Source organism: Cygnus atratus, chromosome 18 (genome assembly GCF_013377495.2).
Source record: "Cygnus atratus isolate AKBS03 ecotype Queensland, Australia chromosome 18, CAtr_DNAZoo_HiC_assembly, whole genome shotgun sequence".
Lineage (NCBI taxonomy): Eukaryota > Metazoa > Chordata > Aves > Anseriformes > Anatidae > Cygnus > Cygnus atratus.
In genome coordinates this window covers 11,683,436-11,708,809 of record NC_066379.1, presented here as the reverse complement: position 1 = coordinate 11,708,809, position 25,374 = coordinate 11,683,436, and the positions used below count along the sequence as shown (strand labels likewise).

At 56.3% G+C, this 25,374-nt stretch overlaps 3 protein-coding genes across 7 annotated transcripts; 1 reads left to right on the top strand and 2 right to left on the bottom strand.

The window, feature by feature from the left end:
* Positions 1-26: 26 nt before the first annotated feature.
* Positions 27-7,802, top strand: FAM104A (family with sequence similarity 104 member A). 2 transcript variants are annotated; one of them, XM_035558623.2, is made up of 4 exons: positions 27-156; positions 1,261-1,357; positions 5,408-5,470; positions 7,140-7,802. In XM_035558623.2, exons 1-4 carry the CDS (start codon positions 110-112, stop codon positions 7,383-7,385), a joined length of 453 nt encoding a protein of 150 aa, XP_035414516.1. In that variant the 5' UTR covers positions 27-109; the 3' UTR covers positions 7,386-7,802. The 2 variants fall into 2 exon arrangements, with proteins under 2 accessions (XP_035414516.1, XP_035414517.1); XM_035558624.2 differs by lacking the exon at positions 5,408-5,470.
* Positions 7,803-8,368: 566 nt separating this feature from the next.
* Positions 8,369-16,871, bottom strand: COG1 (component of oligomeric golgi complex 1). 4 transcript variants are annotated; one of them, XM_050714315.1, is made up of 14 exons: positions 16,780-16,871; positions 15,917-16,161; positions 15,405-15,586; positions 14,895-15,065; positions 14,650-14,803; positions 13,492-13,702; positions 12,560-13,348; positions 12,135-12,281; positions 11,341-11,502; positions 10,905-11,032; positions 10,672-10,780; positions 10,086-10,195; positions 9,901-9,976; positions 8,369-8,535 (listed from the first exon to the last, which is right to left on the bottom strand). In XM_050714315.1, exons 1-14 carry the CDS (start codon positions 16,837-16,839, stop codon positions 8,395-8,397), a joined length of 2,685 nt encoding a protein of 894 aa, XP_050570272.1. In that variant the 5' UTR covers positions 16,840-16,871; the 3' UTR covers positions 8,369-8,394. The 4 variants fall into 4 exon arrangements, with proteins under 4 accessions (XP_050570272.1, XP_050570271.1, XP_035414515.1 ...); XM_050714314.1 differs by having other exon boundaries at positions 8,369-9,525; positions 16,573-16,866; XM_035558622.2 differs by having other exon boundaries at positions 16,573-16,866.
* A 7,184-nt stretch (positions 16,872-24,055) lies between these two features.
* Positions 24,056-25,171, bottom strand: SSTR2 (somatostatin receptor 2). Its single transcript, XM_035558804.1, has one exon. The coding sequence runs from the start codon at positions 25,169-25,171 to the stop codon at positions 24,056-24,058; it is 1,116 nt and encodes a 371-aa protein (XP_035414697.1).
* Positions 25,172-25,374: the final 203 nt, after the last annotated feature.

The window sequence follows — 25,374 nt, the reverse complement described above, 5'->3', positions numbered from 1 at the left end:
GGGGGGCGAGGGCGGGGGCGGTGCGGGCGGCGCGCATGCGCAGCGGGGCGGGGAGGCCGGAAGCGGGAGCGGGGCCGGGCGGCGGGGCAGGTACCGGGCGCTGCCCGCCATGAGCTGCCGGCAGCCGCTGCCCAGCGAGCGCGGGGCGAGGCAGAGGTGGGCCGGTGGGGGGTGGGGGGGGCCGGTAAGGCCCGGGGGGGTGGGTTCCGGGGCCCGGTGCGGCCGGGCCGGGCGCTGGGGCCTGGTTGTGGGCGGCCGGGGGTTGAGCTCGGTGCAGGCCGCGGGGGGTGAGAGGCGGAGGGGGAGGGGGCGGCCGGCCCCGGGGAGGGCGAGGAGGAGGAGGCGGCCGGGGGCTGAAGGCTGAGCCCGGTGGCGCAGGGCCCCGCTGGGACCGGCCCGGTTATGCCCGGCCCGGGGCCGTTTGGGTTCGCCACCGGGAGCCCCGGTGCTGCGCGCGCTGAGGGCCTGACGGAGCTGTGGGGTTGGTACGGGGGGGGGGGGGAAACGAAAAACAGAAAAACAACAAATAATAATAATAAATAATAAAAATGACCGTGTGCTGCCGCCGGGGGACGGCGGCCTGGGGGGTTCCAGGCTTCTGCGCTGTGAGGCGGGGCTGATGTCACAAGGCCGGGCGAGGGGGGGGGGGTCGTCTCCCGGGGGGGTTCTGCGGCAGCTTGGGAGCAAAATTTGCTCTCGGCATTGAAAGTAACGCAGCCAGGGGCTGGGTTTGAGCGGCGTCAAACTGAGACGCTGAAGAAAGTCGTCACAGGCGTTAATTGTAGATGAACGTGAACAAGATGAGCGTAATTGGGTATTTATTGGAAATGCGGTCGCTGCCGCGCCTCCCCGCTGCTCTCCCCGGCCTGTCAGGTGGTGTTCGCAGTCCCCAGCTTATTTTTGGATTTGTAGGAAGACCGGGAGCACTGCACGGCTGAGAATTGTCAAGCGATTATTTAGAAAGATAGATTTAGAAAGAAAGATCTGGAAAGGTCTTAACGGCAGGTCCCTGTCCCAGAAACCGGTGTGAAAGCATCAGCCTGGCTACCTCGTGAGAGGAGCGATAATTTCCTCTCTTCTCCGCACACAACAGTTACGAAGGGGATATGAGTTCACGGCAGGCCAGAGATTGAAACGCAATCCTTACTAATTTACCAAGTTTTCTTGCTTTTATGTAGAATCACCTTCAGAGGCCAAAATATGCGGTAGATCGGTAGACTGCTAATGTGTTTTTCTTCTTTCTCCCTGATCTTTCCTCAGGAAGAGGAGGCGCAACGGCAATGAAGATGACAGCCACGTTCCCCAGACGAAGCGTAACACCAGGAACACCGTCCTTCAGGACTCGTGGGACACTGAGGTGAGAGCCTTCTCGGGCAGGTTTGGTTTCCTTTCATGCTGAATTTATATAACGGTTGGAATATTCTTTGAAATTGTTTTCAGAGTAGTTAATGGAAACCCATTTCTTCGCTTTGTGTACGAGGCCAGCTCTGTTAGGTACTTCAGAGACTGAAATCTGTAAAACGTGGTTTGGAAACTGGCACGTTTTCCACCGAAACTACACTAGAAAGTTTCTGTTGATGTATTTCAAGTACCGATGTGTAAATCCCAAATGAAGATACCAAAAAAAAAAACCCACCCACGTTTGCTGTCTGAAATGAGGTGCAGCGTGTCCAGAACCAAGCAGGTGACTGGGGCGGGTTACACGTGCCTGTGGTCACTTTGCCTGGCTGCCCGCCCTTCCAACTTCGCATTTTTAGTAACCCGTTTATTTGTGCTAGAAAGGCAAAAAGCATTTCAACGGGTGCGATGCACAAAGTGCCCTTTGCAAGCAGCAGTGCTTCTGTGATTTAAAAAAAAAAAAAATGCTCTGGAAGAGCCTGGCAGTTGACTTGCTCATTTGCAGCTGAAACGCTTGACCTCAAGCTCTCTGTTTCCACTTGTATTTGCTCTGATTTCTTTCTGGGTGTGGGATAAACTGCCTCCTGTTGTCTCGTGGCTCACGTGGCAGGTGTTCTAGGATCGTGTGATTTGCTAGCATCTGAGATTTTTTTTTTTTTAAAAAAAAAAGCTGATTTCCAAACTGCCACCAGATTTCCTGAATTGTTGCCTGTATTAATCATCCGAACATTCACGGTGTGCGTTTCTAGTTAGCGATGTAGTTCTGTTGCAAAACCTTCACGGAGAAGGGCCTGCGTGCAGTGCGGGGGCTGCCTCCTCGTTTGTGTCTCTGGAAGTTAACGAGATTTAATTTTTTTTTTTTTAAAACAGCCTTGTTTTTCGTGCAGCCCTCTCGCTCCGAAGACGGGCTGCAGTGAGTAATTCCACGACGCTGCCGTCGTGTTGAGCCGCGAACCGTGCTTTGACAGCTCAAAACGTGTTGTGTAACCGAGCAACGTATCTGCTGTCATACGGTAACGCCTTCAAGTGTGCGCTTTCAAAGGATACAAGGCTCTGCGCCCCCCTCCCGTTCCTTTTGTGAGGGAGGCTTTTACCCAGTGCACTTTTTTACAAGCGGTGATGTGACGGTGACGTCGCGTGGGAACGCTCCGGCAGCCGCTGGGGTGTTTGTCCCAAAGGAAGTCGCCGTGACGAAAGGCGTCCCTGTTACCTGCACGGCTGTTTTTCCAGCAGGAAGGCTTGCTGGGACGAGGTTCTTTCTGCTCCTTGGGTATAACGGGTAGAGCCGTGAGTAGCTGCTTGCCGCCTGACGCTGAATCACTTGTCCAACAGGTTAAACACCTCCTCGGTGTAGAGTAGTTAATGGCTAAACGAGCTTTGTGGCAGGAGGAGGAAGAATTTAGTGTGGAACAAGGGATTGAAGTGGGAGGAATGAAATTAAGACTATCAGGAAAACCCGTGACGGTGAGTGGCAGAAGCGCCTTCGCTTGTCACGTGAACGCTTTGACGTTTGGCCGGGCAAAGCTGCTAAAACGCCGAAATGGGAGTAGCCTTGTGGTGGCCCCGCGAGAGCGGGGGACCTTGGCTCTGTCCTCATCTCCCGTTTCGTTTGGGGTGCTGCAAGCCAACAGCATGGTGTGAGCTGCCTGCCCCGCCACCGACAAGAGCGGAGTTGAATTGCTGGAGCTAACGTTAAGACTCCTGCTTCGCGCATGCCCTCGCGCTGAAAAAGCGTGTTTTAACACATTAAACCCTGATGCGCAGGCAAGGAGAACTCCGTGCTGTCGCTGCTGCAGTGGAGGAATGCGCCTGCGGGGCAGCGTTACCAAAATCAGCGTTCCCTTCCTCGAGGGAACAAAATTCACGGTGTCACCTGCTGATGGACAGAGCTTTTTCGTATTTTGCTCGTTTTCTTGCGATGTTGAGTCCCTGAACGGAGCGTGTCCAGAACTTGAAGCTGCGGGATCAAACTGGTGTTATTCCAACGTTTCTTTGAGGACTTCCTGGGCCGAGCGGAGAGATTCCTGTGCTTATAGTGCACAAGTGCTTCCGACTGATGGCACTTCGAGGCTGTTGGCCATTTGTAATACTCGTGCGCAGTTTCCTGTTACTTTGCAGCCGACAAAGGGAGCTCTTGCCCGTTAAAAAGCCCAACGAGCTGTAGGAGAGAAACTAGGAGAGAAAGTGAGTATTGGGGGAGAGCAATTTGTAACTCCAAAGGATATGTGCAGGGAGAATTGCTTTTCCTCTGAGGGCACAGGTGCACCTACATTTTGTTAAACATTGCCTGGCAGTACCCATTCCTTTTTGCCTCCCTTCAGCTGAAAGGTGACGGTTTTCTTCTTACGGAGCGTGGTTTGCTTGGGAACGTAACCTCAGTATGAAAATCAGGCAGACATACCACTGAAACTGAGCTCGGCTTATGGCAGGATCTCTTCCCATTTTTTGTCTTACTCTTCATAGCTGGCAGCAATGTGTAAGGCGAAGGGAATTTTTTGTTTTAGCGGCAGTTCATGTGCAGGTTGCCCCTCAGTCCCTCACTTTCAGTCGTCCTGTGCGTGTAAGCTAGGCCTGATGGAAAAGGGTTTGCGGTTTTCTCCCACTGGATTGTCCTTCGTCCAGGGTAGGCAGCCTCTTTGACTTCAGCTGACTTCTACAGGAGGGAAGCTGAGATTCTCTTTGATACCCATCAGCACCGCTTCTTGGGAAATCGCTATGACGACGTGCAATTCCTGCAGTTCCCGGAACAAACCGCTCCTAGGCGACAGCCACGGGAAACCTCTGCTTCGCGGTTCAGCCCGTGAACTTGCACGCGACGGCAGCGGGTGTTAAACATTAGCCAAGCAGAGCGCCTGCCGCTGCGTTTCGTTCCCTGTCAGCCTCTCCTCCGTCTTCTCCATTTGCCGGGAGGGTGGCTTTCTGGTCCCCGCGGGTACTCGCCTGTAAATTTAGCGAAAGCTCTTCCTGCTCCTGTCGTCTGCCAGCCTGCCCGTAAGTTGGGCAGAGCCGGGGGTCCTCGGAGGCGCCGCAGCCTGGGGAAACCACCAGTGGAAAGCTCTTTGCTCTGCTTTTCCCCGGGAGGGAAGGGAGTCTGCGGTGTTCTGGCTAACTCTTTTCCTTCCTGGATGACTGTCCTCTGCAAAACCTCATTTCTTGTGATTCCTCTTTGTTAGCCTGCCCGATGGCAGGATTCCGCAGAGCCTAGAAGCACTGCTCTTCCCTCGGTGCAGGCTGCTGAGGCAGGGTAGCGGTCGCTTCTCTCGGATCAGAGTTTTTGTGTAGCACTGCGGCTACGCCCCTCTACAGACATTACCCCGGCGAGGAAGGGCTGGTCTAAATTCTAACTGAACCCCGGTTCTTTCTTTGTGAAACTCATCTCGAGAGCAGCAGGACCTAAGCTCTTTCTTAAGCTCCTGTCGTTAGTGATCGAGACGCTACCTCACAGATCAGCAGGTGAATGCAGTTAAATAGTTTTCCCACAAACGTCCAGGTTGAAATTCTGTACCTACAATGCTAAGAGGGGCTGGCGAGTCAGGTAAACCATGAGGTGCCCTTTTGTTACTTACGGCGCTCGTAAACTTGCATAGGGCCGCTTTCTTTAGCCCTTTTGCTTTGTTTCATTGTGTAGATGCTTGTCGTTGCTGACATGATGACTTTAAGGCTTCTTTTTTTGTCTAATTGTAGTCCAAATGCGTAACAGAATGTGCACCACAGCCTGGGGAAATGGTAGGTCCATGACATGGTTTGGGCAATAACGGGCTTCACGTGCTAGTGAATTTTTGCATTAGAGAAATGGAAATAAAGAGGGTCCGACGGATCTACCAACAGCCTTAGATGTAGGAAGCACGTCCCAGGACACAATCTCTGCTTAAAAAATCAAACTAAAATTAGACATGCATAAAATAATCATTACTAACAGCTCTAAAATGTTTGTTCTGTTAAGATATGATGCTTCAGTAGTAAGTAACAAATACTAGCTTCTCATTTTGATCTTTACCTTGATTTTCAGAAGGTGGCTGTAACGAAAAACAGTAAGGAACACAGACTAAAAGGAAACAAAGTGTCCTGTGCGGTGGGTTTCTCTCCAAGGCTGCTGTGACTGGTTAAGCCTAACAGCATTGCATTTCAGTATCTGTGCTTCTGTGCGAAATGAGGTGGGCTAGCAAGCGCCATTTCGCAGCTCCTCTCTGTCCTTCTGGTGTCCTCTCCCTCTCCAGCGTTAGTAGCAGTAGACAGAGGAGCTCGTTGCTCGCGTAGTTACATCTGCTGCTTCCTTAAGAATGACTTCACGTGTTGGTTTTTTTGTTGTTGTTGTTGTTTTCTCCTTGCTAGAACCTAACACGCCAGCACGGGTGCAGCCTCGGTGCTGACGCCTCGCTTGCTGTACTGCACCAGAACCGAAGCATTTTTGGTGCTTAGCAAAACAAACTCAACGTGGTTGAATTGTAACGACCGGTTGTGGAGTCAGTGCCACGGGGCTTCCAGGTGGCGTTGTGGTCTGCTTCAAACATTCGTACAGTGGCTTCCCGGGCCTTGCTCAGGTGCAGCTTGCACCGTTCTTTACATCTCCTCCAAAGCGAGGCCTCCTGGATGTGGTGCTGACTGTTAAATTGCTGTTGACTTCTTTAAATTTGTCTTCCTCTGCTGTGGCCACCAAGCTTTGGCTTCTGTGGTTTTAACTCACTGCTTTAAAAAGTGGGCTTTTCTAGCTGCTGTCACTGATGCTGGCTGCTTGTTTGAATTTACATCTTACGGGATGGCAAAGTAGTCATTCTCTGACTCTTGAGCACCTAAATCTTTGCATTTTTTTTCCCGAGCAGCCTATCACACAGTATTAAAATATTTCAGCTGTAACTAACAGAAACCTTTCATTATCAGCCCTTAAAATGGTGTAAAACAGTTTTATGTCTTTGAAACACTGAAAATGACGGCTAATGCTCTTCAGTCATTACCATAAAGCGTGCTTATCCTAATGCTAACGAATGAGCCCTGTCCTCTATGGCAGCTAAAGTTCTCTTCTCGCTGTGTGGAAGTATTTAATGGCTGTCATTTTCCCACTGTTGTGTCAAGTAAATTGTCACGGAAAGCTAACGGCTGACATTGCAGTCCCAGTACTTAACTGGGAGAAGAGTATGTATGCATGTGGAGGTGTTCAAAGACCTAAAATGGGAATCGTGTTGCATATGTTCTTGACAGCCTGTTGCTTTGGATGCTTCAGATCACTTCTTAGAAAAACTGACCTGTAGAAAAATGCTTTGCATGGTGCTTACCTAAAACGTCTGCTAAACCAGAAGTGACAGATGTGAAGGTGGTACAGCTTTTTTTCCTCACGCCCTGCCTGCCTTTACTGACCCGCGTGGCTCAGTAGGAATATTCTTTATTTTCCAGTTCTCGGATGAGTTTGGCAAACTTCACTAGTGCTAAAATGTGGGTCATGGGGGCAGAGCTGATGGGCCTGAAACGGAAAGTTTGCAATCCAGCGTGCTGGAGGTCAGCGAACCTCCGGGTGAAAGCTCGCTCATCCCTTCAGCTCTGGGACGCTTTCCGGGCGTGGGCAATAACCGCAGCTCTGAATGCCAAGAAGGCACTTGGTGGGTTTTCTTTTGTCCATCGGGCTGAATACAAGCCTGGAAATCTGGAAGGGAGGGGCTTACTGCAAAGAGTGTTTGCTTGACTAAGGTATTTCGTCGTGGACAGGAGAGAAAAATGTTGTTTTGCTGTTAATGTTCTCTTTGTCTCAGTCCTCCAGCAGCGATAGCGGCAGCAGCAGCAGCAGCAGCTGTAGTAGCAGTAGCATCAACAGCCCTGACAGAGCAAGCGGGCCAGAAACCAGCCTAAACCCGACAATTGCAGGATCCAGTCCTGTCTCCTCTCAGTCCTTCCATGAGCAGTCTGCACTAAGTCAAGGTCCTTACTTCCACATCAACCAGATCCTGAAGGAGGCACACTTTCACAGCTTACAGAGTCGGGGACGCCCTCCTACATGATGAACCAGCAGTTCCTTGCCTTCTGTGAAGGGACAGCACTGTGTAGATTTGATATTTCAACTTCAAGTTTGTTAAAATGGAATTGCACAAAATGCCTGTTGCCTTTTCAGTCTATATTTGAAATAACAGGTTAACAGGAAATTGTTTACTTGTGGTTTGCTGCACTATTGCAATGCAAAAGGGGCTTTGAAGCAATTTTTATAGGATTCTTTTTGGGGTGGTTATAAAGTACATGTCCAGAGGAGACTGAGGAATCCACATCTGTGTTATAGGATTGCATAATGTCCAATTCCATTGACTGCCTAATCTGTTTGTTAGCAGTTTGTTGCTTTATGTAAAATTCTTTCGAACGTTCATCTTCAGTTTTATAAGTCTTTTTTTAATTTCAATAAACTAGTAAAAAAATATTTGGCAAAATATTTTTTGAGCATTTAGAAGTAACAGAACAGTAATAGGTGCTGTCACTGGAATCCATTAAGACTGATCCAGCTGTAAGCTCTCAGCCCGGTTCGGTGCATGATGAGCTCTGTTTTGCTTAATCTTCACTGTTGCAGTATTGAAAAGAAATTGTGAAACTAGAACCAGGAAAGCTTAGGCAGCTGTAGCCAAAATACCAGGTGCCTGCTGGGTTTGTAGAGAGGTATGTGCTGAGAATAGCCTGGGGAGGAGCTTTTGGAGGAAAGAGCAAACTTACATTGCTTTGATACCAATTTCTAGCTGTGAAATGTTTGTTTTTTTTTGTTATACTGTGTAGTTTTATTTCTTTAATTTGACTTTAACTTCTAAGGAATAGAAAGTGCAGGAGCAGCTAGAGCACCGTTTCAGCATGCAAAGTACAAGGACTTTCCTGACCTGTGCCTGGTTCACGCGGCATTGCTATCATCTGGCTAAGAATGGCAAAGTACTTCTCTTCTGGCAGCACCAGCGGAGGTGTCACCAGTCCCTGCTGAGGGCAGAGCCTTCCCAGTGAAGACAAATATATAGACAAACTTCTGATTTCTTTATTGAATCACTTGGTCATGCCAGAAAGCCATCCCAGCTTGAAGAGAGAAGGCGCAGCCGTGTCTTCCTCCTCGGTTACAAGCTGCCTGAACAAAGAGCCAGGGCGCGATGCCTCGTCTTCTGCTCTTGTGAGTGCAGGAGGCGGAACCTGTTTGTTTTAAAAACAAGAGTCAGAAACTATTACAGCACACCTTCGACTTGTTCCCTACCCTCATCTACCGTAGCTGCAAGGAGGCGCAGACTACAGCAGAACAACTGTTCCCAGACAACTTGAGCCTGAACCACAACGTAACTGTTTCCACTCCTGGTGGTTAGTGACAAGCAGAGGCAGGTCTGAGTGGCAGATGCACAGCTTTTTGCTGCTGTTAGCAAGTTAACTTTTCAGGTGTCATCCAGTGCTCCAAAATAGTCATTCTGTGCAGCAAAGAGAGGGCTGCTGCTCTTAGAGCAAGGGGGTAATAATGATAAAAGTACAGCTGTTGCCTGTGCGGAGTTGTTCTTGAGTAACTGGACTTCAACCTCTGCTTTATCATAAAAGGAACAAGCAATTCTGTGAAGTGGGGCTAATGCAAATATACATGTGCCACCACAGCCAATGCTGCTGCCACAGCAGGGGAGTGGTAGAAGCGAGACAAACATCACTGCGCACTCTGCACGCTACTACAGCTGAGGTGTAAGAGGTAAAGAATACCCTTACTGTGAAGCTTTGGGCTTTTAAACAACTCTGCTACTATGTCTGGTTCTTAATTCTTCTGAATAATGGAGAATGAGTGTTGCAGAGTAAAGGCTAGCATTTCAAGTAACACTCTGCTCTGATAAAAACGTCTTTACTCGTCTATCCCAGTTGAAGGCACGTTATCGTTGATGGATTATTGGATTGTTTGTGGCTAAAGGAAAAGTCACCAATTCCTGCTTCCTGTAGCAGTGAGGTATTCCTTGGCTCTCAATCCTCAGCACAGGGAGGTCCAGCTAAGCAAATGCTTTAAACTGGAGGAAACGTAGCAACATCGTGGTTGTCTACTAATAAAACTCAGAAGCAAAACAATGCAGGGCCTTTGCAAGAGAAGCAAGCCACTCCGTTCACACAGGCTTAAATACCCAAGCCAGGCTTCGTCAGGAATTAAAGGTCAGCATCGCACTGGAAGGGAGTTCAAATAATTAGATAGTATCCTTCAACGTTTCTTGCAGCTATCCTTAAATAAATTAAGTTGTTTAAGAATTGATCTCAAAATGACTCATCTGTGCAAGTCTTCACTGCATTTTCATGGTAGTTATTGCCTATGTTTTATCGCAGAGCAGCAAGTCCCCAAATATCCAGGGGCCATCAGGGTTTTTTTTTTTTGAGGGTCAAGGGGAAATCCAAACCGTCTCATGCTGTGTTGCCGTAATGGTCCTCATTTTACAGAAAATAAAAATCAGGTTAAATATTAACTCTTTGGTTACTTTCTTCTTTCTCTGCAAGCTCTAGTGTTGGTGCACTGGCAAAAAGTTAACGTGGCTCTGTTCTACCAACCTGAACTCTTTCTGTGTTCCTGGTACCAGACTTGGCCTTTCGTGAGCTTGACATACTCAGCGGCAGAAGTCCAAATCTTAAAAGAGATGGAAGTAAGAAATGCAGTTGGTCACAGGGGAGCAGCAATTCTGGACTTGCTCCCTGAAGAGATGGGGGAATGCACAGAAGAGAGCCGAGCGACTTACCTGATCTGGCTGGATGCTAAGGGCAAGATATTGTGGAGCTCCTGGGAGCTGAGAGCGCTGCTTCTGCTCGTGTACTGGTTCTCTGTCCCGGTCAGCAAGCCGAAGAGAACCTAGAAGGCATGAAGGAGCTGTTTGCATTTGGGGGCATCCGCAGAGCTGACCACACAACAATACACAGCTGCTGAGTCTGCTGGCGCTGCGTAACACCTGTGCTTGGTTTAAGTTTTAATACAAAGTGTCTCCCCTTCCCCCTCATAGCCCCTGCTTTTAATTGGCACTGCTCACTGTTAGCATAGTTGAGCTCTAGGCCTGTTTCAGCGCTGCTTAACCCAATTAGCATTGCACAGGCTCCAGTGAATCCTGTGAGATAAAGTTCAACCAACTCCACGCATGATTATGTGCCGTTCGGCCAGCTCAGCAAGCTCCTCTTATCGTCGGCTGGCATTAAATACCCTTCCCCTTCCTGAGCAAGTGCCAGTAGTTATCTTTGGCCATCAAGCAGTTTACAGTGCCACCACAGCTGCCCTTCACAGTGTGTTTTGCAGCGCTGCTTCCTGAGGCGTGCATTCCTTTCCCCTGCACTTACAGACGTTCGCTGGACCAGGCGATTAAGGTTGCCGTTTAAGTGCGGAGTGAAAACGTCCAAGTCAAACGGGTCGATGTGCCCCTCCAGGAAGTCGGTCACCTTCTCAATCCTACGAGCAGAGGGGATCTGTCAGTGTTCACATCACAGCGAGGGGTGGGACACAAGGATGGCTGCCAGCATCAATGGGGTGGTCAACCTACTGCTAATGGCTGAGCCCCAGAATTACACTGCACCTGGAGTCATGCTTGACCCTGCTGGTCTTTGCTTCCTCACTCTTCGCTGTCAAGATGATATTCAGGTACCGCAGATCGTAGAGCAACTGCAGAGCTCTGTTCTGGGTCATGGGGAAGGAGCCTGCTTTCTGCAAATAGGAAAAGGGCCCTTCGCTCGCGCTGCAACACGGCTGACGAAGGACTGCATCAGGGTAAACGTTTTAAATCATCAGCCCCAAGAACCAACCAGCACAACTGAACCGCTCTGAGCACACTCTGGTGTCAGATCCCTTTTTGCCTCATTTTTGGGGAGGCAAGGGAAGAGTACAGTCACCACTCCTAGTTCTCCCAGGTGTGTGTTTCCTTTTCCAAGGGACGGGAGCGCACGTATTGCCAACTGCCCAGCGACCCTCGCATCCCACGCCAGCTGGAGCAAGGAGTGATCCTACTCACGTACCTTTTCCTGCTTCTCCTCCACGAGCTTTTCATAAGCAGCAAGCACTTCTGCCATGCAGGTCTTCAGCAGCTCCTGCAAGGTGACTTTCGGCAGAGTGTGGCCCCCGACCCGGTTCACCTCTTGGCACAGGCTGAAGAGGAGGCCCTGGACGTACCAGGACGGCTATTTGACAAAACAGCATTATTGGTCACGGGGGCTGTAAGCTTCGTTAGCTCTATCAGCAGCACAACGCCATTTCAGTTCTTAGGAGCTTCCTACTTCCTCAGCAACCACAGAGCTCTGCCACTGAGTCTGACCTGCCCCTGCAGCAGGATTTAAACTTTCATGGGTTTTAAACCTACTGCCACGTCAGGCTTTTGGTTATCGCAGTCCTGAAAGTCTCCCAACTACTTTTCCCAGAGGCTTTGACCTGAGCCCTCAGGCTTTGCAGCTCCCCTATTGCAGTCCTGTCCTTCAGTGCAACCAATTTCCATGGAGTCTCTCTCTTGTGGGCCCCTATGTATAAACCAGGCATAACTCCTCCTTTCACTCAGCGTTATAGGATCTGGGCCAATCTTAATCATTTCAACACGCAGCAGCAACTACCTAATTTCCTTCCTCTGACCTCTGTCCTTAGGAGATGAGTATTGCAGAGCAAACAACAGCACCAGAGGGTGATTGCCCCGTGCTCAGAGCACCAGGAAAACTCCAGGGCAGGTCGGCACCATTCGACAAAGCAGTGGTTTTGGAAAACAGCACTTTTTTCCTCCCGACAGATCATTTCTCTGCATTTACCAAGAGGATGTTCCTCTTACCTGCATAGGCAGCCGGATCTTTGACGTTACACTGTTTCCAGACTCAGTCTCCTCCTGAATTTCAATCTCATCCCAGTTGGTGGCTGTAGCCAAGACAGAGCCAGCTGTATCTAGCAGCAACGTGTGGGTAAAGCACTGAACCAGGGCCTACAGCACAAAACACAAAAGCACCCAGTCACAGGACAGTGGCAGTACCGAGGGACGGGCAGCCCACTCCTGCCTGCAGAGAGGCCAACCCCCCCCAGCCCCCCAAGCCTCCCAGGTGAACGTTTCCCAATGGATGCCACCTCTGAGCTGCTGCCACCTCATCTCCCACAGTCTGACTGAGCACCACAGAGCCCAGAGCGAGCTCAGCAGCCAGCCACATGGAGCTGAGCGAGCGAAAACCCCGCAGAAAGTGGTTGTGATGAGCAGCAGCTCCTTACTTTGGTGACAGCGGAGCTCCAGATCTGGTAAGCAACCAGGCTCTGCTGCAGGAGTTCTGCCTTCACCTCCTGCCACTTGGCCTGCACTGGATTCACTTCTTGGGCTTTCCCCTTCCCCAGCTTCTTGGCGGAGCGGGTTTCCTTCAGCGCCGTCTCTGCGCCGCCCGACTGGCCCAGGATACATTGCTTGAGGTGAGGGCAAAGCTCGCTCAGGGACTGGCAGAGCCTGGCCATGAAGAGGACAGTGTTGAGCTTGCTATCGCTGGGGGCACCTGCCTGTCCCTCCAGCAGGCTCTGGGCGCTCTGGAGCTCTTCTCGCACGCAGCCCAGTACGTGGTGGATGCAGGCGACGCAGCGGTCGCGCAGCAAGCCCTCCACCAGGCCGGTGTCAGCGTAGCGGTCAAAGGCTGAGCGAGGCTGCGAGGCGGGAGCAGCCTCCTTGGTGGCCGAGGGCTCCGCGGGTAGGTAAGAGAGGAGGTCGTCCAACCTGGCTTTCAGCTTCAAGTCCAGAGCCGAGCAGAAGCTCTGCACGCACGGGGTGAGCGCCTGGGCCTTCATGGACAGCCCGCTCTTGGCAAACTGGCTGCGGTTTGCCACGTTGACCCAGGCGGCGTCCGCAGGCAGATCGCTGGAGCTCTCCGACCACAGGAACAAGGCCACGTTGTGCTCAAACTGGACGTGCTTGCTCAGGGCAGAGGCGGTGGATTTGACTTCGAGTTCCTGCAGGGCTAAGACGAGAAGCTGTTTGGAGCTGCTTGAGATGGATTCAAAGCCCTCTTTGGTCAGCGTCTGGAAAATACGGAAAAAAACAGCTTTGCCACGTGCCTCCTGTCACAGAGCACTTAGTGCTAACAGCACCAGTGGCCTGTTTGAGGCAACAAGAGAGGGGACAGAGCAAGGCTGCTCGTGAACTGCTGCAGCAAAGCACTCACCTCCAGCCTGTCCAGGAAGAGCTGCCGCAGCAGGTCCTCCCAAAAGGACGCAGGCTTGTCCAAAAGGCGACGGCACACCACGTCCCAGTTCTGGCTTACAGACTCGCTCGTGAGCAGCTCCCAGACCGCATCGCGGATCCCCGCGAGGCCTTTCAAGCTCTTCACGTAGACCAGCAGGTTGCTGACCCCAGCCCTGATATCATCACTGCACCTGTAGGCAACGTTGCGCTTCAGACTTGCTCGGACACAGCCCCACAGAACCCACGAGAAAATGTGCTACATCGAGGTGGGGGAATCGTTGATCTGTCAGTAGGAGGCTCGACCCGCAGAAGCACTTGCAGGGCTGAGGGTATTTCTAATTCTCAGCCAGGCAGCCGCACCCTGCATCCCAGCAGGGAAGCCACGTGCCCTGCATTGGGAATCCAGGGCTGCAGTGGGTGTCAAAGCCAGGAGTACCCCAGGAACACCCTGGCCATGCTAATTTCCCCCCACTGCAAGCCAGCCCTGCCAGGCAGAGGCTCTGGAAAAGGTTGCTGAAGAAATATCCCATGGCCAGCATGCTCCCCGTGGGGGGGCTGCAGCTGATGGCAGGGACCAGCTGGCCAGCCCAGCAGCAGCTCCACGGGATAACGAGGGGGGACTGATACCAATGCATGAGTAACGAGGCTGCTGAGGGGCTGCACGGGCTGTCTGCATCCTCAGGGTGGGAGGGGGTGGAGCTGAGAGCTCTATAAAGGGGGTCTGGTTGCACCCACACACTCTGGGCAAGGACAGCAAGAAAGAAGGACGTGCTGGACCAAGAGCCCAAAGAGACAGGTAAGGGATTTCCTTCTCATTTACTCTTGATGCTTTTTTGCTGGTGGTTATGGCAGTGTAAAGTAGCTCTAGACAAATATTGCTGTGCAGCCCTGAGTTAGCCTGTGTGCCGTACTGTATCCAAGTGCTACAGCCTGATTATTAGGCCTGTGCTGTGCTGCTTCTGGCCATTTAATTGCAAGGGAGAGGGAGTGCTGAGCAAGAAGCCAGCCAAAGATGCAGCCTACCAGGAGGTAGTTTTGCTTTGTGGGTGAGCTTGGCTTTGCTTTGTGCTGCTGCCTTGACAATGATCCCTTGTGATATCTGGGAGAGCCCTGCGCAGGGGGACAGTGTCACACTCACATGGCAATCCACTTCTGCAGTGTGTCTCTGAGGTAGTCCTGGCTGATAGGGTGGGCCAGGGTCCGCAGGGTTGGCTGGAACTCCACCACAGACTCTGGGAGGTACCTGAACCAGCTGCTCAGCTTCACCTCGTCCTCTAGGACCCCGCCTTTCCCTGGATGCACAAGGGATGGGGGAGTCAGCCCAGCACGGGGGGGGCGGGGGCTCCTGCCTGCAAACAGAGCTGTTGCTGGCCGGGTGCTCACCTGCTGGGTGCTGGCCCGTGGTGCTCTCCAGGGTGGAGAAGAGCAAGCCGCAGGGCAGGGCTGGATCTGGTGGCATCCCTTCTGGCATCATGTAGAAGAGTGCATAAGCCTGGTACAGAGTGGTGGTTAGCAGCTCCATCAGTGAACACACCTGAGCTTTTATTCCTGCACCTGCAAAAAAAAAAAAAAGCCTTTCAGTGGAGGTAGCCCCTTCAACACAAGTGTGACCAGCCCCCTGTGTTTCAAGGCCTGTGGGTCTGGTGAAACCCTCCAGGGATGGGCTGGAGGGCACAGGGCTCAGCCCCATGTATCGCCTGCTCCCTGGTTAAAGATGAGCTTGGCTTTAGCTCCTGAGAACTGTTAATTCAGCGCTGTGGCAAAATGCACATCCCCAGCACCACGAGCTCTACAGGACTAAGCCACCCACTCTGGTACTTGGGTACCGCAGGGCAAGAGGGAGAGGAAGTTCCTTTTTTGACTTCAAAAAGGAGGCAGCCCCGCTGTACCGACCGTGGTGCGGCTGGTTGAGGAGCTGCTGGATCGCCAGCTTCCTGGCCAGGAGGAAGTCTGCGAGGGCCTGGCGCGGAGAGCTGTCCTCCAGGAGCATGATGGCACACAAGGCTTCTGCCACCGCCTGGTCCGACACGGTCTGACACTTGAGCAGGGACTTGCTCTCCTGCAGGATGGTGGATCTGGCAAGGAAAGGAACCAGGCAGTAACCAAGGGCTGGATGGAGGCAGTTCGGTGTTTGACAGACGCGTTCGGGCTTAGTTAAGTGATCCTGAGCAGAAAGAGCACATGGTGCTGCGGTGCTCACAGCAAACACCTGCTGGTCCTTCGCAACCCACCGCAAGCCCATGAGGACACTGATGGCTCTCCATTTTGGAGGAGGGCTCTCCAGCTGCTACACAGCCAGCTGAGGGGCTCCTGCCTGGCAGGCTTGACAGGCTTTGTGACAAGGGCAGGGGAGCATCTCCTGCATCCCACCAAGGCGTCGGGACCCTTCCCGAGGCGATGCCCACCTGAAGTGGCTGGCGGCGGCCACCTGCCGCAGCAGGATGGGGAAGCGGGCGAGGACGGGGCTGTAGCGGGCGCGGGGGGCGTCGAGCTGCAGCAGGCCGTGGAGGTGGCGGCACAGCAGGTAGAGGCGGGCGGCGGGCAGGTAGCGGCCGGCCTCCATGGCGCCCCACGCCCGCTCGGGGATGTCCAGCAGCAGCTTCAGCTGCGCCGCAGCTCGGTACAGCTTCTCTGGAGCCCGCGGCGGAGCCTGGAGGGGGAGAACCGGGGGGGCTGAGGAGGAGGAGGACAGGGGCTGAGGAAGGGAGGGGGGCTGGGGGGGGGAGGACGGGGAGATGGGGGGGGAGAAGGGGAGCTGGGGAGGACAGGGGGCTGAGGAGGGGGGGAAAACAGGGGGCTGGGGGGGGGGGGGAGAGAAGGGGGGCTGGGGGGGTTGGACGGGGGGCTGAGGAGGGGGAGGAGGAGACCGGGGGGCTGGGGGGGTTGGACGGGGGGCTGAGGGGGGAGGAGGAGACCGGGGGGCTGGGGGGGTTGGACGGGGGGCTGAGGGGGGAGGAGGAGACCTGGGGGCTGAGGAGGGGGAGAAAGGGGGGCTGGAGGGGGGAGGACGGGGTCCGGGGGAGGACCGGGCTCGGCTCTCCCGGTCCCCCCGTGCCCTCACCGGCGGAGCAGGGCCGGGCCGTGCCGCGCCGCCCCGCTGCAGCCCCCTGACGGCTCCCAGCAGGCGCTCGGCGCTCAGCCGCATCTCGGCGATGGTGTCGGCCGCCTCGATCAGGTCGCGGTAGCGCTCGCCCACCATCTGCCGCAGCTCCTCCCGCTTCTGCTCGATGCCGGCCCGCAGCCGCCGCTCCGCCGCCCGCAGCTCCGCCGCCGTGTGGGCCTCGAACAGCGCCTCGGCCTCCGCCGCTCGCGCCGCCGCGGCCGCCATCGCCGTCCGCCCTCCCCGCCTCCCGGCGGCAGTGACGCGGCCGCCGCCATCTTGGCGCCGGGCAGGGCCCGCTTCCGTCGGCCGCCGCCGCCGCCATCTTTGTGCAGGGCACGGGTTGCCATAGCAACGCGGCCTGGCCCGGGGTGGGGGTAGAACCGCAGCGTTTTGCCCGTTTTCTCCGTTTTTCGCGTGAAACGAGCTCGGCTCCGCGGCCTGCGGGAGTCAGTCCCGCTCCGCAAACCTCGAACTCGGGTTTGGGCCCGGCTCCCTCAGCCCGGGGGTGCGGTACGGGCCTGGGCTCGCGGGCAGGCCGGGCCCCGGAGCGGGGCGGCCCCGCAGCGCTCCGGGGCAAGCCCGGCCCCAGAACCGGGCTCGGCCCCAGCCCCGAGCTCGAGGCTCCCGAGCAGCGCTAGGTGGAGCCAGCGGCACGGCCCGGCCCGGGTTGAGGCCTAGGGCTCTTCCCGAGCAGCTGCCAGAGAGCAGGAGGGCAAGGCTGCTTGCTGGGCGCGGGGGGTCTGAGGCCCAGCTCGGCACGCCTGGAGTTTCAAATAAATGTGTTTTAACAAATAAATGTGTTTTAATAAATGTCGCTTATAGGTCTGGCAAAATCACGCTGCGTCAAACTGTGTGTGTGTGGAGGTGGCTCAGCTGGAACGTACCCGTTGGAAGCAGAAAGGCCCCTCTGATCAGACCTTTTTTCCTCCCCCTGCTTCTCTTCTTTACGTAGCTCCGACCTGAAGCACACGCACTTGGTATCACCCCACGTTTTCAGCCTGTGGAGGCAGAATGAAATCAGCACACGCTTTATTTTTTATTTTTGTGTGTGTGTGGGGGGGGGGCGTTGCGAAATCTTCCCAGGGCAGTTGTTGGCTTTCTTGTACCAGCTTGTAAAGATTTAATGTTTTCTGACGGTAACCTAGATACATCTCTGTGCACGTCCTTCTGCGTGCGTATCTATAGTTATACGTAAATCTGACCAGAAAACCCCCCTGCAGCCAACATTTGGCGCCTAACACTGACTCAGTCAGCTCGAACGCAGAAGGCTCAGCAAGAGCTTGCTTAGAAATCCTTGTTCATGGAGGAAAATCCTGTCCCAGCTATCTGCAAGGAACAGACCTTGAGGGGCAGGGCAGCAGCACGGTGCTGATTGCCCACACCAGGCTTGTCAGAAGAGCACCCAGTGCACGGGTGCTGCTCGTGTCCTGGAATGCGAGTGCATGGTCTTGGCAGAGAGGCTGTTGGTGCAGATAGTTTTGCTTAGTTTTTAACCAAATCCTGTGAAACCGTGTTTGTGCTGCAAATGGGGGTGTGTGTGTAAATCATGCTTGTTTTGATGGGGGTTATTTTCATGGAAAATGTTGATAGCAAAGCTGGCCTGTGCAGCCGGTCAGTGCTGCTGGCTGCAGCGAGTTGGACTTTCACAGTTTATCGTGGAGCGAATTTCTATACATCTGCAGTAAAGATCTCTGTGTTTCCCTGGTAATACACCTTGTCTCCAAGCACACATGCTAATGCATTCGCACCCCCTCCCAGTGCTGTTTTCTCCAGCAGGTTAAATCTCTGGTGGTGGCGATTTGCTCTCTGATCTCTCCAGAAGCAGCACAGGGCTGCTGCCACCTTGAAGACCAGTTTCTGCCTTTCGGCTGTTCACAGCGAGTTGCTGCCACCCCCTGCCCTCGCAGTTATTTGTCGTCATTCTTCACCTGTGACCCATCGGGTTTAGTGTTTGGTGCTGGCACAGACATGTCTGTACCTCAGGTGCTCTGAGTTTGTGCTGACCTGGAGTGATCCTGAGCTTTTGGGGCAAACCCAGCTCTCCTGCTGGGGGTGTTAGAGCATAACAGGTGTGGGGGGCAGCTGGAGGGGATTGCATGTGCACGGTCCCTTGGTGAGACTCCAGGTCTGGTGCCTTTGGTCCTCCAGGGAGGATTCCAAGCCCCCCTATACCTACACTGCTCCTGCCCAGCTCTGACACATGCGCAGAAATTCAGAAACCATAGGAAAACCTTTACTTCCCTCCCACCCCCCTCAGCGTTTCCTTCCCCGTGAGACTGGCAGCGCGAAGGCTCAGCTCCACATCCAGACTTTGAGAGACAGCATATTGCTCGGAAGAAAAAGGCTTAAAGCAGAAACGCTCTCCATCATGTTCCAGTCACAATGTCTTACACCAGACGCACGCACACCACACAGAGCACAGATATAGATACAGGGGGTGTATGTACAGGACGCGGGCAGCACAGCGCTGCAGGGGGATGCTCCCTATCGCTGGAGCCCCAGCTTGGCAGGGAAGGGCTCTGCATTCAGCAAGGGCTGAAGCTCTTCTCCTGCTGGTGTCACCTCCCAGCACGGCAGCGGCTTCCATGGGCCCTTCTGCCTCTGCAGCCAGCCCCACGGGGGAGCCAGGGAACCCCAAAGGGCTCGGTCCATTTCTCTCCTGAATGCCGATTGTGGCACGCACAGCGGAACGGGGGTGCAGAGTGTCTCTACGGCATCAGTGATAACAAAACCCTTTGCTGGCGTGTCTGGTATATATACATATGTACAGTCACCCGTCCCTTCCCTCCCGACCGCGCAGCGTGGGCTGGGATGGCTGGGTGCCCAGGCTTTGTGTCCCTCGTCTCCTTGTGGTCAGACCGAGGCAGGTTCCCCTGATCCCGGCTGGAGCCGTGTCCTCGTGCTCTTGCTTTTCGCGGTCCTGGAGGGAGCAGGGTGAAATCCAGCAGGAGGTATGAGCTGGGGATCGCAGGCGGGCAGAGAAGGGCAGAGGTGTCTCGGGGCCACAAGCAGCAGCTGGCTTTTCAGACCTAGGGATGGGGGGGGTCACGGTTGGGGTCTGCTGTGCCCTTTGCTCTGGCCTTGCCAGTGATCTCCCTGTGCACAGCCCGGGGCAGGGCGTGCGGTCGGTGGGGAGGATGCAGGCTCCCCCTGAGCAGTTTGAAGTCAGCTTGTTCACAGCAAGAGCTGAAACAACCTCGGGAGCAAAGCACAAGCTGTCTCTCAGGCCGTGCGCCCCAGTGCAGGTGCCATCAGCACTGCAGGGACCCCCAGTGCCCCCCTCCCGCAGCCCCAGGGGCTTAGGACCGTCTCTTGCGTTGAACCCTGAATCTTTCCGGCACAAGTCTGGGGAGCAAGTGCTGTCGGTGTTCCCAGCAAAGAAGTCCAAGGCAGCTTTGGTGCTGGTGTCAGGAGCTGTAGCGATGCAAAAGGAAGGCTCCAGGTCTGAAGGCAGCCTCTCCCTGCCTGTTGGAGCAGGCACCGGCTGGCGAGCACCGGGGAGAGCCGACCATCACGGTGCTGGGAGCCAGGATCTGTCCCAGCAAGCACGCCTTGGCCCTGGCCGATGCTGAGCACAGCCGCAGCACCGGGCTTTGCACCCTGGTCCCCTGGGACTGAGGAAGCAGGGATGCTGGGGGCTTGGGGGAGCAGCCGGGCTGGGGTTTCTTATCTGTGTGGGTGAACCAGTGGTGGGGTGGGGGGAGATCTCTCCATCATGGTTCTGGGGGGACCACGGCGGCGCTGGCATGCAGGGAAGCGTTACAGGATGCAGGGGACCTTGCTTCCCATCACCTCCAGTTTGGGATAAAGTCTGGAGCTGTAATTAATCTCGCTTGCCTGGGGACGGTCTGCATGTGAAGGGGCAGCAGGGCTGCTCCAGCACTCGCAGGATCAACCTCTCTGCTCTGACATGAACCAGGAGAGATTTCTCATTACGCCGCTGGCAGCCCTGCGAAGCTGTTCTGACCAGATCCAATATGAGGTCAAGTTCCCACTAAATTCAAGTGGCTGAGAAGGAAAACTTTGTTACTCGCAGCAGCAGTGGTGCTGCTGTTTATTAGCTGGTGATGACCCAGCAGCAGCTTTTATTCACCTGCTTTTACTGCGAGTGCTGGGCAGCGCCTGTGGCTCCCTCTCCTCCTCTCCCTGCTTGTTTCGCTCTGCCTTTTCCCCTGCTCGAGCCCTGGGGCCCCAGCAGTGGCCGGGAGGTGCCTCAGGGCCCCAGCAGTGCCCAGGAGGTTCCTCGTGCTCTGCCCCACGCAGCCCACCTGGGGTGGCCTTTGGGGAGCCCACGGCAGCTCCCTGTGTCCCGTGCTCCTCGCCCGCTGCCCCGTTATCCTCATCCCGTGAGGGCCGCTCGGTGCCAAGGAGGGAACTGGGGTATTTCAGCTCCCAGCCCCCTCGTGCAGGGCAGACCCGAACACAAGCAGCAGCTCAAGCCCCGTTCCCACAGCTCTGAGCTGCCGCTGGGGTGTGCGCGCGCCGGGGCAGAGCTGACGTGGGCACAAAGCATCCTCTCCACGTCTCACCTGGGGGCACGTGTCCTTTCCAAGGCTCCTGAGGACTCTCCTGTGCTAGGAAGCCGTGCTGTCTGTATTTGCAGCACACGGAGGAGATGGGGGGCTCCTGCTGGCCAGGAGCCCTGCTGTGGGTTGTGGTGCTGGTGGCAGGGGCCGCGCGGGCAGGACCGGGGCGCTGCCGGCAGCGCTGCAGGCGTGTGCTGGGGGCTGCAAGCACCAGGGGCTTTAACCCCCCTCCCTCCCCGCCTCCGGTCCTGCCCCACGCTCCTGCCACACACCCAACTCCTTCATCGCCCACCAGACACCAACCACCCGGAGCCCAGCGGACGCGTCGCCGCCGCTCTGACACTAAAGCCTCATCCTGACAGCGGCTGCGCCCGGCCCGGTGATCCCGATCCCGTATTTTTACGATGACACGCTGCTCGTTTTAATTCCTGCGGCATCCATAGGCAGCCTGCGCTGCCGTCACCGGCTCTCGATGTGGGTTTCCACACGCCCTAACGGAGCCGTCGCAGGGACGCGAGCGGCTGCCAGCAGCCCAGCGCTGGCGCCTGCTCAGCACCGAGCCCACGCAGCGCCTCTGCGTGCTCGGCTGCGCGTCCCTCGGAGCAGGAGGTAAAGGGTTAAAAGCAAATAAATGCTTTAAAAGCAAATAAATGCTGACGAGGCGCTGCTTTGTGCCCCGTGGGGCGTCCCTCTGCTGCTGCGCTGGGGCTGGTGGCTGTGGGGACGTGGCAGGGAGCAGGCACCGAGCCCAGCACGGAGCTCCCGTGGGGTTTTGGGGGCTGGTGAGGGGCGGTGGGGTGGCCCAGCAGGATGGGGGTGATGCTCTGGGTGGGGGGGGGCTCGCTGCTGGGGCAAAGCCACGGGAAAACTTGGAGCTGGCGGTCCTGGAGCATGGCCTGGGGGTGTGCACCGAGCAAGGTGGCACCCCAAAACAGGCAGCGCCTGGTGGGAATGCTCGTCCTTGCCCCCTGTCCCCCTGCCCTTCTTGTTTGTAGCGCGAGGTGAAGGCTCAGCGCCTGCTAGCGTGGGGGCTCGTGCGGGGACACGTGGGTCCCACGAGCGGGGAGGGGGTGTGGGACTGGACGGTTCCGTCCACCTAAACCGCTGCGTTCCCAGGTACCTCAGTATCCCAGCACCTTCCCTCCTGCTCGGGCTCTGCAGGGTTTGTGCGCTGACCCCAGGCGTGGGCAGGGGCAGAGCCACTGCTCCAGGACATTCCTGAGCAGCTAAACTCAGCAGGCGCTGGGCTCTAATTGCTGTTTTGGTGTCTGACCGGAGCGTTTTGGATCCCGGGTCCCCCAGCCGTGGGGGGACACGTGGTGGGCTGAGGTTGGCTCTGCCCCAAGCATCCAGACCAGACCCGCCGCCCCCTCACGCTGCGACCCGCACCCCAGGGCCCCCCCTTACCCACGCCGTGGTGCGGGAGAGGGACGAGGGGCTGGATGCGTGCAGCCCTGCTCCTCCTCACGGCTTTGTGCTGGGAGCCCCTGGGGAAGCTGCTGCCCCCCTGTGCAGTTACCTGCAGGACGTGCACCCCGGCAGCGACGTGGGTGGCTCGCAGCGGTCACAGCCTCGCCGTCAGCCCTGGGGCACGGGGACAGGAGCAGCCGCAGCCATCCCGCGGGGAGGGGGGGGGGGGACAGGCTGGGGACTCTGCTCCAGGGCTTTCACAGGGGCTCCTTCAGCTCCGCGTCGCTTGCTCTGCCGGTCCCTTTGGTTCGGATGAAGGTCTGAGCCAAGTCCCCAAGCGTCCCCCGACCTGCCGTCGCCCGTCTTCTCCATCACCCCCTCCTCCTTCGTGATGTGCCTGGGAGGAGCGGGGGCGGTGTCCCCAGCCCCCAGCCGCCGGGTGCTGCTCGCTCGCTCGCCGTGGGGACGATCCCGGAGCCACCGCAGCGGCAGGACCAGCCCGAGTCTCGCCCAGCCACGGAAGCCAGCAGCGGCAGGACGAACAGCGGCCTGCACCAGGGCACTCCGACCCCCCGGTGTTCTGCCGAGGATTTCCTACCGGACCGTGCCGTGGCTGCCCAGCCAGCCCGACCGGGGCTCACCGGGGACAGCGGCGGTTTCGGGCCGGTGGCGCAGCCAGAGGCTGATGCGAACGGATCTGGGCGGCAGGAGGGGCTACAGGAGGGAAAAGGGGGAAATCCTCCATCCGAGGAGAAAACCTGCGGGAAGGTGACGTCACGGGAGGGAGGAGGGCAGGGGCTCTCCTGCAGCGGGGGGCGCAGGAGAGGGCTGCGTCCTTCGGGGCGGCTGCCTCCGTCCTGCTGCGCCTCCTCCGCGGCAGGACCCCTTCTGCAAAGGACGCAGTCAAACAGCAGTAGGGAGGCTTCGGGGGACGTGGCTGAGCGAGTTATAAGCTGGGCAAAGTGCAACCCCAAACGTCCTCGTCTCCTCGGGGACTGCAGGAGCGGAACGCGCCCAGGGAGCTCCTGCTGGGTCTCAGCGCATCCACACGGTGGCACAGGCGGTGGCACCTCCTCAGGTCGCCCCCGGTGCGTGCAGGGCCCAGCCCGGCCAGGCTCCACGGTGTCTGTCCACGTGCAAGCACCCATTCCGGGGCAGAGCACCCAGAGCTGGCTTCAGCCCCGAGGGTAGCGCCAGAGGAGCCAGCGGCGCTGCCCCTGCGATGGCTGCGGCCCACGGTGGCACTTTGGTGTTTAAATGCGCGCTGCCACGTGGGGATTTCTACAAGTTGTCTTTGTGCTCCTGGCGAGGCAGCTCCTCAGAACCGTATCCTTCCCAGCGCCGACAAGCCAGCCCGCCAGCAGCTCGGGAGCCAGCCCAGCTGAGGACACCCGGCCCTCCGGCGTGCGCGCTGCCATCCCCTGCCTCCCTGCGTGCCGCTGCCCTGCTGCAGCTGGGAGCAAGTGGGGAGAGGAGAGCGAGCAGAGGACAACGCCGCCGACCCCTCAGATGCTCGTCTGCAGGTCACCGTTGAGCAGGGTCCTTTGGGTTTCCGTGGTCTCGTTGAGCCTGGACTTGTCCTGCTTGCTGTCGCTCCGGTCCGCGTCGTCCATGCCGCTGACCTTCACCAGGCAGAGGACGTTCTGAAAGCTCTTCTTGAAGTTGTCGGACAAGAAGGCGTAAAGGATGGGGTTGGCGCAGCTGTTGGCATAGCTGAGGACCACGACGAAGTCGAACATGCCCTTGAGGACGGGCGTGGGCACGATCAGGACGGAGACGGAGGAGACGTTGAAGATGTAGAAGGGGAGCCAGCAGAAGATGAAGACAGCAACCACAATGGAGACCATCCTGGTGACTTTCTTCTCGGACTTTTTCCTCTTGGAGGAGCCCACTCTGATGCCTGAGGACTTGACTTTGATAATGATGAACAAGTAGCAAAGGCAGATGATGGTGAGAGGCACCAGGAAGCCCAGGATGAAGGCGTAGATGATGAAGCCCGTGTACCACGCGCCCGACTCCCCCGGCCAGATGATGGTGCAGCTGCTCCTGCCGTGGTTATGCTGCACCCCGGCATAAATCATGATGGGCATGATCACCAGCAGGGAGACACCCCAGACGGCCACGTTGATCATTTTGGCTGTCCTGGGCCGCCTCCACTTGGCGGATTTAATGGGATGGACAACAGCCAGGTACCGGTCGACGCTCATAACCGTCAAGCAGAAGATACTGGTGAACTGGTTGATCCCGTCCACCGTCATGACCACCCTGCAGATGGCTTTGCCAAAGGGCCAGTGCACCAGGGCGACCTGCATGGCCAGGAAGGGCAGCCCGAGCATGAAGAGCTCGTCCGCGATGGCCAGGTTCAGGATGTAGATGTTGGTGATGGTCTTCATCTTGGCGTAGCGGAGGATGACGTATATCACCAGCGTGTTGCCGCACAGCCCGACGATGCAGACCACGAAGTAGATGAAGGTGAGGATGGCGTTGCTGGTCAGGTCGAAGTGCTGGCCGGTGGCGTTCTGCGACGCGTTGGTGGGCGCCTCCACCGAGAAGTTGTCGAACGGGGAAGCCGGGGAGAACCAGAAGGCGGTGGCGTTGGGCAGCTCGAATTCCAGATCCATGGCTCTGCCGGTCACGGGTGGTTCAGAGGAGCCGAGATGTCATCTCCCCTCCCTTTGGGGATTAAGGAGAAGATTCTAGAAATGAGGGAATAAGTGGAAATGAAGGGATTCCTGGGGAGGATGTGCCCATCCCGCTGCCGAGCTCTGGGGGAGAGACGCTCCCCGGAGCAGCTTTCCCCAGCCCGGCTCCCCCAGCTCTCCTC

Excerpts from the sequence above, each read along its gene's own strand:
- FAM104A (XM_035558623.2), top strand. The coding sequence starts at position 110 with ATGAGCTGCCGGCAGCCGCTGCCCAGCGAGCGCGGGGCGAGGCAGAG. Across the intron at positions 157-1,260 it reads GAGCGCGGGGCGAGGCAGAG|GAAGAGGAGGCGCAACGGCA; the intron begins GTGGGCCGGTGG and ends ATCTTTCCTCAG. Across the intron at positions 5,471-7,139 it reads GAAACAAAGTGTCCTGTGCG|TCCTCCAGCAGCGATAGCGG; the intron begins GTGGGTTTCTCT and ends TCTTTGTCTCAG.
- SSTR2 (XM_035558804.1), bottom strand. The coding sequence starts at position 25,171 with ATGGATCTGGAATTCGAGCTGCCCAACGCCACCGCCTTCTGGTTCTCC.
- COG1 (XM_035558622.2), bottom strand. The coding sequence starts at position 16,839 with ATGGCGGCCGCGGCGGCGCGAGCGGCGGAGGCCGAGGCGCTGTTCGAG. Across the intron at positions 15,066-15,404 it reads CCTCAACCAGCCGCACCACG|GTGCAGGAATAAAAGCTCAG; the intron begins GTCGGTACAGCG and ends TTTTTTTTGCAG. Across the intron at positions 10,781-10,904 it reads AGGGTCAAGCATGACTCCAG|GATTGAGAAGGTGACCGACT; the intron begins GTGCAGTGTAAT and ends CTCTGCTCGTAG.